This window comes from Mustelus asterias, chromosome 25, assembly GCF_964213995.1.
Source record: "Mustelus asterias chromosome 25, sMusAst1.hap1.1, whole genome shotgun sequence".
Taxonomy (NCBI): domain Eukaryota; kingdom Metazoa; phylum Chordata; class Chondrichthyes; order Carcharhiniformes; family Triakidae; genus Mustelus; species Mustelus asterias.
This window is the reverse complement of record NC_135825.1, coordinates 57,304,209-57,318,795: the sequence shown is the minus strand read 5'-3', so window position 1 is coordinate 57,318,795 and position 14,587 is coordinate 57,304,209. Positions and strand designations below refer to the sequence as shown.

At 43.1% G+C, this 14,587-nt stretch overlaps 1 protein-coding gene across 3 annotated transcripts in view; it reads right to left on the bottom strand.

Moving 5' to 3' along the window:
* Positions 1 to 14,587, bottom strand: part of LOC144479200 (liprin-alpha-2-like) — a 159,063-nt gene that overhangs the window by 127,409 nt on the left and 17,067 nt on the right. For all 3 annotated transcript variants that reach the window (XM_078197859.1, XM_078197860.1, XM_078197862.1), the window contains exons 3-5: positions 12,643 to 12,789; positions 8,955 to 9,089; positions 1,434 to 1,517 (exon numbers count right to left, since the gene is read on the bottom strand). In XM_078197859.1, the coding sequence (XP_078053985.1) occupies positions 1,434 to 1,517; positions 8,955 to 9,089; positions 12,643 to 12,789 (366 nt within the window). The remainder of the gene's footprint in view (positions 1 to 1,433; positions 1,518 to 8,954; positions 9,090 to 12,642; positions 12,790 to 14,587) is intronic.

Sequence of the window (14,587 nt, the reverse complement as noted above, 5' to 3'; positions counted from 1 at the left end):
TACTCCCCTTGACATCATCAGAAAGTTTCAAAATCATCCATATTGCAGTCAGAGTTTTCCCATTGCAATACTAGTATTGGGTGTGGCAAGTTGTCCTGGCAATTGTAAAAGACTGCAGGAGGATAATTAGCAGAATGGGTTAATAGAAGGTGGTTAAGTTTGATGTAGAAGTGTAAAGTACTATTCACCATATTGTTTTTCCAATCTGAGAGAGCCCCTCTCATTGCTATCCTCTTACTTCATCGTACTATCTTCATCATCGATTAAAGCTCCCAATGCTGCTCCTTAGAACTCTTCTCCGAAACTATATGCTCAAGCTGTCCCTGCCACAGGCGATTCCTAAAAAAACATAATCCCCAAAAATGTGTTCACTTCCTTCACCTCATAGGGTGGCACGGTGGCAGTGTTTAGCACTGCTGCCTCACAGCAACAGGGACCCAGGTTTGATTCCCGACTTGGGTCACTGTGTGTGTGTGTGGAGTCTGCACACTCTCCCTGTGTCTGTGTGGGTTTCCTCCGGGTGTCCAGTTTCCTCCCGCAGTCTGAAAGGTGTTTTGGTCTGGCCATGTTAAATTCTCCCTCAGTGTACCCGAACAGGCGCCGGAGTGTGGCGACTGGGGGATTTTCACAGTAACTTCACTGCAGTGTTAATGCAAGCCTACCTGTGACACTAATAAATAAACTTAAACTGAGCTCCCACCCCACAAAGCTGCCAGAGGAAGGAAATACAAACTGATGTGGATGAAGACGTCAGGAGCAAGACTCTCAGAATGATGGCCACCTAAGGTAACAACAGTCTGGTGGCTTGCCTTTTCCTTGAAGTAAAACTGAAATTCTTGCTCACTTTGTTTACCCTGCTGTTCAATTTTTGAGAGCTTCCATCTGTTTAATTCCTCAAAGCACTGCTTTCCACAACTCTTTGCTTGCTGATTGCCTGTCAATGTTATTCCTACTCCCCTCTTTCATTTGCAAAACTTCTCAAGGTATAGGTTTGACATCAGTGCAGCAAATTGTCCTCCTGGCAACCAACCTTGAGGTAAACGCTACACATTGAGCTGCTTAACAAGCTGTTCTACCAAGCTCACCAACAGACCCTGGCATTTCAGGTAACTCTGCAAGCATCACAGAGGCTATCAAAAACCTTATGCCTTCAAAATAGTCAGAGACTCCAATCAATCTTCATATTATCTTCTTGAACAGTATCGCTAAGTAGAAAACTTACTTCTATGGTAAATGGATCAGTATATTTATTTCCCAATATACCGCGATCAAAGCAATGGAAACAAGCAATAAAAAACCTGACATATGTAGGCAGCCAAGTGATTAACACATCATGAGGTATTACACTTCAATTCTAAATTTCCTCAAGGCATTTTCAGTTGGAACAGCAGATGCCACGTTTTCCATTCTGTAAATAACAATGTGCAACTTACCCTTCCCAACTCTTGATTTTTTTCTTCAAGCTGGCTCTCCAGTTGTCTTAAGCGCTCCTCGATGCTCCCGTGCCTTTCTTCTGCCTAACCGGAAGGGAGGGGAAAGGTTATTATTCATTAATGGCATCGTTTAACCTGGTCAAAATGTGGCTGCTGCAGAGTTTATCGAGATCGAAGGGGCTCCATGACCATGGCCTCAAGATAACACCACTGAATCAAACCCGAGCAACATGTACTGATGGAAATGAAGGGGACGGCCTTACCTCATCATCTCACTGCTCAATGGGCAGAGCGAGCCAGTAACATCGCTAGATAGGCAAAGAAATCGAGTTTGCACCTGGTTCCTTGCCTATCATGATCTTACCAGGCCAGGATATCCTGCGAGATCAGCCTTGCGGCCGTGAAGGTGCCAGAGATACAGGCAGGGAGGTGGAGCACTGGCCACAGAGGGCAGCGATAGCTGGAGAGGGTGGCTGCGGGAGACATTCGGGGGGGGGGGGGGGGGGAACCCATCTGGTTCACCAATGTCCTTTAGGGAAGGAAATCTGCCGTCCTCACCTGGTCTGGCCTACATGTGACTCCAGACCCACAGCAATGCGGTTGACTCTCAACTGCCCTCCAAGGGCAACTAGGGATGGGTAATAAATGCTGGCCCAGCCAGTGACGCCCATGTGCCACGAATGAATAAAGAAAATTCCAGATGCAAAACTTATGATTCAGGCAGGCTTTATAGAACATTACAGCGCAGTACAGGCCCTTCGGCCTTCATAAAACACTTTGGAGTTTCTAACCTGAACCATAACAAAGTTCACTTCTAGTTTGTCAAGAAAACTGTTAATGCCCACTCCAAAACAAATCAGACACCAGGTAGGTTATGACCCAGGAGAGAATATGGGATTCTTCACATGGTTTGGTACCGAAACACAACTGGTGTGATTCAAGATTCGGAGGTCCTCAATGACAGTGCGAAAAGAATACAAACATCTGAGAAGTGAAATAGAGTAACACAATCCAAATGAAAGCTTTAATTAACTAACAATGATTACTTGGAATTGCTGGGTAGAGAGCCAGCTGGCTATTAATTATATACATCAGATCTCAGCAGTAATAATCAAGTACCTGCTTACATTAAAAGAAAAAGCCCTTGAATTTATCAGAATTCTTCCTGTAATTAGATAATAAAAATAACACACCTGCTGTCCACTCATCAAAGTATAACCTCTCCCAACTCCCTCATCATCTCTTAGCATACAGCTACATGCCTAGTTAATGTAACTGGCTTCTACAGAATAATAAGCACTGCAGCTATTACTGATTACTTTGGAGGAAAAGGTCCATAAAACTCTATTCTTCAAGGTGACATAACGTATTGAAAATTGCACTGTGCATTTTGTCCACTTAAGGCACACATGTACCAGCAGAGGGAGTCTAGAAAAGAAACTGAGGAAACTTGTGTTTTAAGAGCATGTGCAGTTCTGATTCTGAATGCATTTTGCTGAATCTTTCTGTTTCTTCCCAAAAACGTGACTGGTAGCAAACTTTTTCTTGGTGCTTAAAATTTACAGTAATTTCATGCATCTCAAAAATCCCCCTTCAGAGTTGCAATGGTTTCTGCAGCAGCTACTAAATGTCCTTCTATCTTTCCTAACAGATTCTGTTCTATCTTAAATGTACATTGTATTGGCATCTGACTCTGTCTGTTGACTTATAGTGATGTCCAAGATAAAGGAAAACAAGAAATAAGGACAAATTTTGAACCAACACTCTGCAGAATAAGAAGATAAGAACTAGGAGCAGGAGTAGGCCATCTGTCCCCTCGAGCCTGCCCCGCCATTCAATAAGATCATGGCTGATTTTTTGTGGACTCAGCTCCACTTACCCGCCCACTCACCATAACCCTTAATTCCTTTAGTGTTCAAAGATTTATCTATCCTTGCCTTAAAAACATTCAATGAGGTAGCCTCAACTGCTTCACTGGGCAGGGAATTCCACAGATTCACAACCCTTTGTGTGAAGAAGTTCCTCCTCAACTCAGTCCTAAATCTGCTTCCCCTTATTTTGAGGCCATGCCCCCTAGTTCTAGTTTCACCCGCCAGTGGAAACAACTTCCCTGCTTCTATCTTATCTATTCCCTTCATAATCTTGTATGTTTCTATAAGATCTCCCCTCATTCGTCTGAATTCCAATGATATAGTCCCAGTCTACTCAGTCTCTCCTCATAAGCCAACCCTCTGAACTTCGGAATCAACCTAATGAATCTCCTCTGTAACCCCTCCAGTGCCAGTATATCCTTTCTCAAGTAAGGAGACCAAAACTGTACACAGTACTCCAGGTGTGGCCTCACCAGCACCTTCTACAGCTGCAACATAACCTCGCTGCTTTTACACTCCGTCCTCTAGCAATGAAGGACAAAATTCCATTTGCCTTCTTAATTTCCTGCTGCACCTGCAAACCAACATTTTGAGATTCATGCACAAGGACACCCAGGTCCTTCTGCACAGCAGCATGCTGCAATTTTTTACCATTTAAATAATAGTTCATTTTGCTGTTATTCCTACCAAAATGGATGACCTCACATTTACCAACATTGTACTCCATCTGCCAGACCCTCGCCCACTCACTTAGACTATCTGTTCCTTTTCAGATTTTCAGCATCCTCTGCACACTTTGCTCTCATCTTAGTGTCATCTGTAAATTTTGACACACTACACTTGGTCCCCAACTCCAAATCATTATGTAAATCGTAAACAATTGCGGTCCCAACACTGATCCCTGAGGCACACCACTATTCACTGATCGCCAACCAGAAAAACACCCATTTACCCCCACTCTTTGCTTTCTGTTAACCAGTCCTCTATCCATGCTAATACATTACCCGTAACACCGTGCACCTTTATCTTATGCAGCAGTCTTTGGTGCGGCACCTTGTCAAATGCCTTCTGGAAATCCAGATACACCACATCCACAGGTTCCCCATTGTCCACTGCCCATGTAATGTTCTCAAAGAATTCCACCAAATTAGTCAGATATGACCTGTCCTTCATGAACCCATGCTGCATCTTCCCAATGGGACAATTTATATCCAGATGTCTTGCTATTTCTTCCTTGATGATAGATTCAAGCATTTTCCTTACTACAGAAGTTAACCTAACCGGCCTATAGTTACCCGCCTTTTGTCTACCTCCTTTTTTTAAAACAGTGGTGTCACAGTTGCTGTTTTCCAATCTGCGGGAACCACCCAGAGTCCAGCGAATTTTGATAAATTACCAGTCGTGCAGTTGCTATTTCTCCCGCCATCTCTTTTAGTACCCTGGGATGCATTCCATCAGGGCCAGGAGACTTGTCATAGAAACCCTACAGTGCAGAAGGAGGCCACTCGGCCCATCGAGTCTGCACCGACCACAATCCCACCCCCAAATATTTACCCACTAATCCCTCTAACCTACACATCCCAGGACTCTAAGGGACAATTTTCAACCTGGCCAATCAACCTAACCTGCACATCTTTGGACTACCTTTAGCCCCATTAACTTGCCCAACACTACCTCTTTCGTGATAATGATAGTTTCTGGGTCCTCACCTGCCATAGCCTTCCTGTCATCATCATCGAAAGGTGAAAATAAAATGTTGCAAAGGCTGGAAACTTAAACAGAAAATTCTGCAGATTATTCAGCAGCTGTAGGGAGACAGGTTAACAGTGCAAATTCTTAGAACCTTTAAGTTGCCATCTCTACAGGTACTGATTGACTGGCTGGGTATTTCCTAAGTCTGGTTATCATCAAACATTTAGTGCAGACTTTACCCAGGACCAAGCCAAAGCCTTTTAAATGCAGAAAGAAAATGAAATGGATTGATTGCATGGCTAGCAACTGATGTAGGAAAGCTGAGTAAAACAATTTCTGTGATTTATATAGAAGTGCTTATTCTGGTTAAATTAACAAGGCTCTACAATGTAATGGCTTGGACAGAGTGTGCCACGATTAAATGGGTTTTTTGGAAGCGCAGAATCTCCTGGAAAAGAGTTGGCCATTCAGCCTCTTGTGATTCCACCAGCTTTTTGAAAGAGCTATCTAATTTCAGATACTTAATAAAATAATTTAAATTAATGTTCACCAAAGGTTCAGGCACAGAAGCAATTAGCATCAAGTACTTTGAGGCCGGGTGCTCTGGTAAAATCAACATCTTAAATACGGAAGCTCCCTTTTTGTTCCCTTTTCTTTCTCCCACACAGATTTTCCAGTTAATAAAAATACACCAAATATAATGGAAATTAAATTGAAATGGTATCAATTTGAGAAATTGAGCTTCACTGTAACTCGCTCAACAAAAACATTTCACAGATTTTAGACACTGCAACAATTCCAAATATAATTAATAACAAGTCTTTAAAAATGTATCAGTTTTGGAACACTGAATAGTCTGTGAATCCACGATGGTACTGGGTTGCACTTATTCTTTTGGGTGATGCTGGAGTACTAGATTATCTTTAATATTAAATCACAGGATACAAGTGTCACTGGCAAGGCCCTCCCATAACGGTCCTTAGAAAGATGGTGGTGAGCCATCAACGTACTGCACTGAATATTGCACTCTGCATACTGTCCACTTAAGGTTACTAAACACACATGTACTGGTAAAAAGCAGTCTGGAAGGGAAGTAAAGGAATCCGTTTTTACAGCATGTGTGGGAATGCATTAGTTACAGGGGATTTAGTAGTCAGGGGAACAGACAGGCATTTCTGTGGCCGCAAACGAGACTCCAGGATGGTACGTTGCCTCCTTGGTTTTCGGGTCAAGGATGTCTCGGAGCAGTTGCAGGAGATTCTGGCAGGGGAGGGTGAACACATTGGTACAAATGACATAGCTTTAAATAAAAAAGGGGCTGAGGTCCTAAAAGCAGAATATAGGGAGTTAGGAAGTAAGTTGAAAAGTGGGACCTCAAAGGTAGTGATCTCATGATTACAATCAATGCCACGTGCTAGTCATTGAAATAGCACCATGAATCAGACGAATGTAAAAGCTAAACACTGCGGATGCTGGAATCTGAAACAAAAACAGAAAATGCTGGAAAATCTCAGCAGGTCTGACAGCATCTGTGGGGAGAGAATAGAGCAAACTCTAACGAAGGGTCATCTAATCTCGAAACGTTGGCTCTATTCTCTCCCCACTGGTGCTGTCAGACCTGCTGAGATTTTCCAGCATTTCCTGTTTTTGCATCGGATGAATAGGTGGCTGAAGCGATGGTGTGAGGGGGGGCGGGGGGGTGGGGAGGGGGGTTTCAGATTCCTGGAACATTGGAGCTAGTTCTGGGGGAGATAGGACCAGTAAAAACTGGACATTTCACACCTGGGCAGAATTGGCTCTGACGTCCTCAAGGGAATGTTAGCTGGAGTGGTTGGGGTGGGCTTAAACTAAAATGACTGAGGAATGGGAAGCAATGCAAGAAGTCAGAGGAGGGGGGGGAATCAAGGACAAGGATAAAATACAGAAAGGGGAATAAGAGAAGTGACAGGCAGAGAAATCAAGGGCCAGAATCAAACAGGGTCACAGTGAAAAATAGTGAGAACAGGACAAGTAATATTAAAAAGACAAGCCTTAAAATAATAGAAGATAGGGGTTTGAATATATTCAATAGGTGCTGAAATAGGAAGGAGTGAAGATAATAAGACCATAAGACATAGGAGCAGAATGAGGCCACTCGGCCCATCGAGTCTGCTCCGCCATTCAATCACGGCTGATATTTTTCTCATCCCCCATTCTCCTGCCTTTTCCCCATAACCCCTGATCCTCTTATTAATCAAGAACCTGTCTATCTCTGTCTTAAAGACTTCAGTGACCTAATTGAAGTATAAAAAGAGCAATGGGAAAGGGAGCGAATAGATGAACAGAATAGGAATTTTATTCTAATGTAAACATTGGTTTTGTGTGCAATTTAGTAGTTCAGGGCTAATATTACAATAAGATGATCCTTGAAACCTCTGCTTTTATGACCATTATAGTGTTTACTGCAGCACCACAGTATTCATACCTGTTCCTGACTCTCACAAATAAAGGAACTTTCTGACCTTCTCCATAACTCATGGTTTATGACTGCCTCTCCAGTACCTGCGTGTTTCCATTATAACACAATTCAACATCAAATTTATAGCGTCCTCACTCATTCAGAAACCAGCTAATCCATTCTATGGAGAAAATAAATTGTAAGGCAGGCGCAGGCATTTCAGAGATTTAAGGAACATAAACAATAATAGACAACTTGCCTTCATCATTCTTGGAAAGAAAGGGCAAATGGGTCAACTATAGAGCAGCGAGATAATGATGGGTCCACTGCATTGTTGCGAACAACTGGAGCTCGATCGTGAAGTTAGCATGAACTGCCCCCTGCAGGTTTCAGTGACACTTGCACTTTGAGCTAAATGGGAGCTGACAGGTACTTGACAGGTACTTGTTAAGGGCTGTGTCTGAGTCATCTTGATGTAGAGACAACTAAAAAAGCTGACTGGAAATGGAGGGAGTTTCCTTTAAATATCCCAACTATTTACCACTTCTTTTGGCATTGAAGTAAAGGTCGCAAGAGAATCTTTGAATTTTTTTTTCTATTCACCTGGTAAGGGTTTCTCGTTGTAAATTAGCACCAAGTTCCAAATGATAGCAGCATATCTTTAATTAGTTGAATCAGATCTTTATTGCTCTGAGCTGTAATTGTGAGACAAGTCCAGAGATGCAACAAATGGTCACCGAAAAGTGTTAACCACCTAAGCGAAGGCCCCCGGTAAAATCCATAGATTCCCTCCAGTACAGAAGGAAGCCATTCAGCCCAGCGAGTCTGCACCGACCACAATCCCACCCAGCCCCTATCCCCGTAACCTCACACATTTACCCTGCTAACCTCCCCCTGGCACTAGGGTCAATTTAGCACGGCCAATCCACCTCACCCGCACATCTTTGGACTGTGGGAGGAAACCCGGATCACCTGGAAGAAACCCGCGCAGACACGGGGAGAACGTGCAGACTCCACACAGACAGTGACCCGAGGCCAGAATTGAACCTGGGATCCTGGCGCTGTGAGGCAGCAGTGCTAACCACTGTGCTGCCCACGTCTCCATAAGGGCTATTTGGTATTATCTTCAATTGTGTAGCAATATCCACAACCAGCTTTAAATGGACAGTTTAAAATCAATCAAAACAAAAGGTGTGAATTGACTGAAGTGATGCCTTATAGCTGTATCAACTGTGACACCAGCGACAAAGCTTTCATTAGTTAAGCTTCTAGCCTTCAGATGAGGGATGATGTATCACAGACAGAGTTGTGCCTTCTCTTTATATCGCAAGATGGTCTTTCTCTCAAGTGGGTCATGAGATTTTTATTTTTGTTAACTTTCTCTCCGGAATTAAAGCAACACTAACCCCTCATATCTTTTGAAAGAGGGATAGGAAATGTATCACCAAATCAAGGGGTTGCTTTTAATTATGAGATTTCCCTTCCTCGTTGAAGGCCGATTCGCATGCTGTCAGCACACACCTTGGTCAATGCTGCCACTCGCTGTGCAAGCTCTGCCTCCACCTCAGGCAAGGTCTCGGCCTTTCTCATGGTCTGCTGCAGCTTCTGCTCAGCTAGCTCCAACAGCTCCTGGATGTGCCGATTCTTCTCTTCACTCTTCACAAAAGACAGAACAATAACATGTCATAAATGCATGAGCGCCGCAGTGACATTCGTTCTGCCGGTTCCAACACTTCATTTCCCCCTCTGCAAATACTGTAGGAAGCACTTTGCAACAAACTATAGCAGCCCATATTCTGACAACCACCTGAGTCACTCCTTCAATACTAAAAAGTTTATTTATTTATTAGTGTCACAAGTAGGCTGACATTAACACTGCAATGAAGTTACTGTGAAAATCCCCTAGTCGCCACACTCGGGCGCCTGTTCGGGTACACTGAGGGAGAATTTAGCATGGCCAATCCACCTAACCAGCTCGTCTTTTGGACTGTGGGAGGAAACCGGAGCACCCGGAGGAAACCCACGCAGACACGGGGAGAACGTGCAGACTCCGCACAGACAGTGACCCAAGCTGGGAATTGAACAAGCTGTGAGCTGGCGCTGAGAGGCAGCAGTGCTAACCACTATTCTCAAGATCATCAGCCATTTACATTGGGTCACTCTAAAGCTCCATTTTAATTTTTAAATATTGCACTACAAGCGTTCAAGACTACTCCACATAAAGAGAGCATTATTTAGATTCATACAATCATACAGTGCAAAAGAGGCCCTTTGCCCATCGAGGCGGCACTGAAACGTGAGAAACACCTGACCTTCCACCTAATCCCATTTCCCAGCACTTGGTCCATAGCCCTGAATGTTATGATGTGCCAAGTGCTCATCCAGGTACTTTTTAAAGGATGTGAGGCATCCCACCTCCACCACCCTCCCAGGCAGCGCATTCCAGACCCTCACCACCCTCTGGGTAAAAATGATGTTCCTCACATCAACCCCCCCAAACCTCATGCCCCTCAACTTGAACCTATGTCCCCTTATGACTGACTTTTCAACTGAGGGGAACAGCTGCTCCCTATCCACCCTGTCCATGCCCCTCAATCTTGTAGACCTCGATCAGGTCGCCCCTCAGTCTTCTCTGCTCCCAACGAAAACAACCCAAGCTTATCCAACCTCTCTTCATAACTTAAATATTCCATCCCAAGCAGCATCCTGGTGAATCACGTTTGCACCCCCCTCCAGTACAATTCGATGGTTCTTCTTGTGCACAAAACTGCTTTTGTTGCTTATTTCTGCCCGCTCTCCTCCTCTCTGCAACATGCCTCATTTTCCGCTGAGTCCAGAACTCAGAACTTTCCCTTCAGCACTTGCGAACGTCTCTACATTCTACATGTGGGTGACAGCTGGACTCCAATTTTCTCAGGAGAAGCAACCAGCTCATCCCTCTGCTTCAAGATATGGTTGAGATATAGATCGCAAAGAAAAATAATAATTGCAAGGGTGAAACCACACTGTATGGGACATTCAACCAGCATGCCCAACCTCCTGCCCTCTGACCTTAACTCTATCCCATTTGAAGGTACAAGACAAAAATAAATGAATGACTTTTCAAATGACAGGTCCCATAACTTGCATTATTTGCATTTTAAATTGAATCTCAGCAAAATATGGGAGAACTCGCACTATTTATACACCATTAGCATTTAATCATCATTTGCATTTCATCTCCAGAAATAGATGGAGGCCATATTAAGTGAAGTTTGTTAATTAATTTATTATACATCGAGAAACAGTAAGCATTGAATCCCATAGTGGGGCTTGATGTTTTAAATTCTGCATCTTATCTATTAATTTGAGATGGCTGATAGTGATAAAGTTTACAGCCAGAAGGTTAAGTACAAGTTACTTCTGCGATTTGCAGTGAAAAAAGTATCCAAACGATTACAAAAGTGCAGCTTTATTCTGCTACCTCGAGTCATAGAATCCTAGAGTTCCCTATAGGGCAGAAAGAGGCCATTCAGCTCATCGAGTGTGCACCAACAAACATCCGACCCAGGCCTTATCCCCGTGACCCCATGGATTTACCCGACTAATCCCCCTGACACTACAGGGCAATTTAGCATGGCCAAGCCACCTAACCAGTTTCTTCCAATAGTCCAATATCTTTCGGACAGTTGGAAGAAACCGGAGCACCCGGAGGAAACCCGCGCAGACACGGGGAGAATGTGCAGACTCCGCACAGACAGTCAGCCGAGGCCGGAATTGAACCTGGGTCCCTGGCGCTGTGAGGCAGCAGTGCTAACCCATGTTTCATGTTTGTTTTCCAACTATTATTCTTTTCAAATAAAAGGCCGATAATTTTTGACAATGATATCTTGGTTTTTAATTTCTACCTACTTATTGGATAATGAAAAGTACATATCCATCTGAAGCACCTCTGGGACAACTGATAGTTACCCTTTATCTGGAATGTTCCAAATAAAAAGTAGCTTGGAAGCAGGTTCTTACAGATCCACTCAACACCATTTATAACTACTTGCCGGGATAAAGCGGAAAGGGAGTATTGGAACAGAAATAATCCATCAGCGATCCAAATATCACCAGAGCGGGACAGTGACCAAAAGTAATAAGAGGACAAAGTGGTGGAGCTTCCTCATTCTCAGCTCAACATCAGGGGCAACCTTCTCAACTCAAGTATAAATCATACTCGAAACAAACACAACCACACTGAAAACCACCTTGCACCAATGTGCACCTTCAATAAATACTGTGGTAACGTGGCCCCTTTCAGGGGTGAATCTTTGTGGGCCACGTGATTGGACTGGAGCCGATGGAGTGGCAGCGTGGGAAGCCGGGCCAATCAGGAGTGAGGGTGCGCATCCTACGACTGGGAGTACTTTAGTTGGAGTCGGTGAGGAGAAGAGGGTAGACCTGTGCCTATGTTCTGCCTGACCCTTATCTTGTACACAGTTATTATAGTTTAATAAACCCTTCTTTATGTTGGAGCCACACTGTCACCTCCAGTTACTACAAATATCATATAATCAAAAAGTACAATTCCTCTCAGTATATAAAAAAGGTAAGCAGCATGGTATGACATTGGAAAGATCTAAGTCACAAAATTGGTTGAATTGTGTCACTGACTCAATGTTCCCAAGTTGGCTGTCCTATTCCTCACGGCGATTGATGTGGAAAGGTTTTGGTTAAAATTGCTGTTACAGAAGGTGAGCGTGCTAGTTTGTTGAAGCAGGATATAGGATTAAATCGGTGATTTATCATATTATGTATTTCTAATCTTCAACAGGATATTGGGGGACAGGTAAGTATTTTTACATCGAGGGACAGCACCCTGAACACAATCACTTGCAAAAGCTGTCAAGCAAACCCTCGCTGCACTGAAAGATTCAGAGGTAGAAGTAGAACAAGGGGGAATAACAAGAAAAATCATTGACTCACAATGATCTTAAAATAAGTGACTACCTCCTGGTTACATTTGTAAATGAACCATCGTCTTTTAAGAGTACATGTGTATTATAACAGCATCATCTATTTAGCAAGCTATTTTTATTCATACAGCAATCCTGGAATGTTTCACTGAAAACATGCCAAATAGAAGGAGTGACTGTCATTTTATAGTTACCAGTTGGAAATAGAAAAGCCAAATAAAGAGTTTCAACATCCACATTAATAGATATATCAACTAAACCCTTTTTACCTGGCGGTGCAGAGACTCTTTATTTGCAAGCTCATTTTCAAGTTTGTCATTAAGATCATGCACTGACGTAGACTCTCTCTGTGCAGCGAGATAACGCTTTTCAAGTGTTGTAATTCTTTCCTCCATGTCTTCCTTCTGTGCCATTGCCTAAAGTCAACAAGAGTGTTAAATTAATACACGGGCACAACAAAACTCTACTCAATCTTAGTTCACTTGGAAGCACTTTCACTTCCAGCCACCAGTGGGTTTAAACCTGGCAATTCAGCGCAGAACTGAAAAACTCCAAAAGTACCATACAAAAAAAGAGCTGGCAAATTCGCCCAGTCACAGAATGCCTACAGTGCAGAAGGAGGCCATTCATCCCATCGAATCTGTACTGACCACAATCCCACCCAGGCCCTATTCCCATAACCTCATGCATTTACCCTGCTAACCCCCCTGACACTAGGGTCAATTTAGCATGGCCAATCCACCCTAACCTGCACATCTTTGGACTCAGTCCCTGAGTCAATGTTCATCTCTCAATCAACACCACTACAAACTGACCAACTGCTCCCTGAGATCTTGCCACATGTTTGTCTGTATAACAAATGTACAAGCACTTCAAAAACAATGGTACTTTATTGGCTGTGAAGCACTGTAGGACATTCTGAAATCATCAACTTCTTGACAAGGTTTAGCACTGTGACTCAGAATCAACAAAGCTCCCAAAAAACACTTTAAATTCTTCAGCTGAAAAATATTGTCATTCACTCCAAAATAATTTTTTTTTAGTGTTGAGGCTGAGAAAATGAAATATAGATACTCTCGCTAACATCAGTTAGATTAAATTATATTGTCTTCTCCTGGCAGGGTCAAACGTTCAACTCAAACATCATAGAATCCGTACAGTGCAGGAGACCATTTGGCCCATCGAGTCTGCACCAACAACAATCCCACCCAAGCCCTATCCCATAATCCCACATATTTACCCTGCTAATCTCCCTGACACCAAGGGGCAATTTAGCATGGCCAGTCCACCTAACCCGCACTTCTTTGGAGGAAACCCACGCTGGCACAGGGAGAACATGGAAACTTCACACACACAGTCAACCAAGGCCAGAATTAAACCCGAGACCCTGCCTTTGTGAGGCAGCAGTGCTTGCCAACCCAGTTAGTTTTTGCTTCCTGTCATCACGAGTTATGACTGGAGAGGCATAGCACCAGTTATTTCCTGCTATTCAAATGGTGAGTGTAAGTCTGGCAGAGGTTGTCAAGCAACTTGTCTATGTATTATCCATAATGCACTCAGCTTTGAGCATGTCCACAGCTGAAAGACAATGTAGGTAGAATTTGTTACGATTCCAATTTCTCTAAGTTAGGTGCAGCAAGATTATAAACTTCTTAAGATTTTTTAACAACTAAAGGATAGAAGAAATATTGTTTCACGTCGACTTCCTGATCTTAGCTTAGTTTTCATAAATTTAACCTGTGTCACAGAAGGTGGCAAACAAAAATTCTTTCAGAAAGTGAATAGGTTGTCCTTATGCATTCAGATTAAAGAGTTGCAGTAGCAGGGGCACAGGCAATAGGATGCTTCCTGCTTCCATGGTAGAGTGGTGGCCGTAGCAATAAGGGCAATAAGAAAAAGAAGCAAAATCAAGGAGCAAGAAAACTCTAAGTTACGGTGTTCAACCCTTAAAATTATCACCTCACTAAGAAGGTCAAACCTGAACACACTATGTGAAAATTCTCCCCCACAGAAATTATTCCCCAACAGGACTGTCACCCTTTGGGTTTGGGAATGGTGTTCCCAATAAAATGTAGTGAGCAAATAATTGTAGTAGTGAGATGATGGGGCAAAGAAGTAAAAAAAACATAATTCTTTGTCCTTTTAGTAATTCATGGGGGTGACTTTAAACACGCATTAATACAAAATCAATGACATATATGAACAAACATCTGT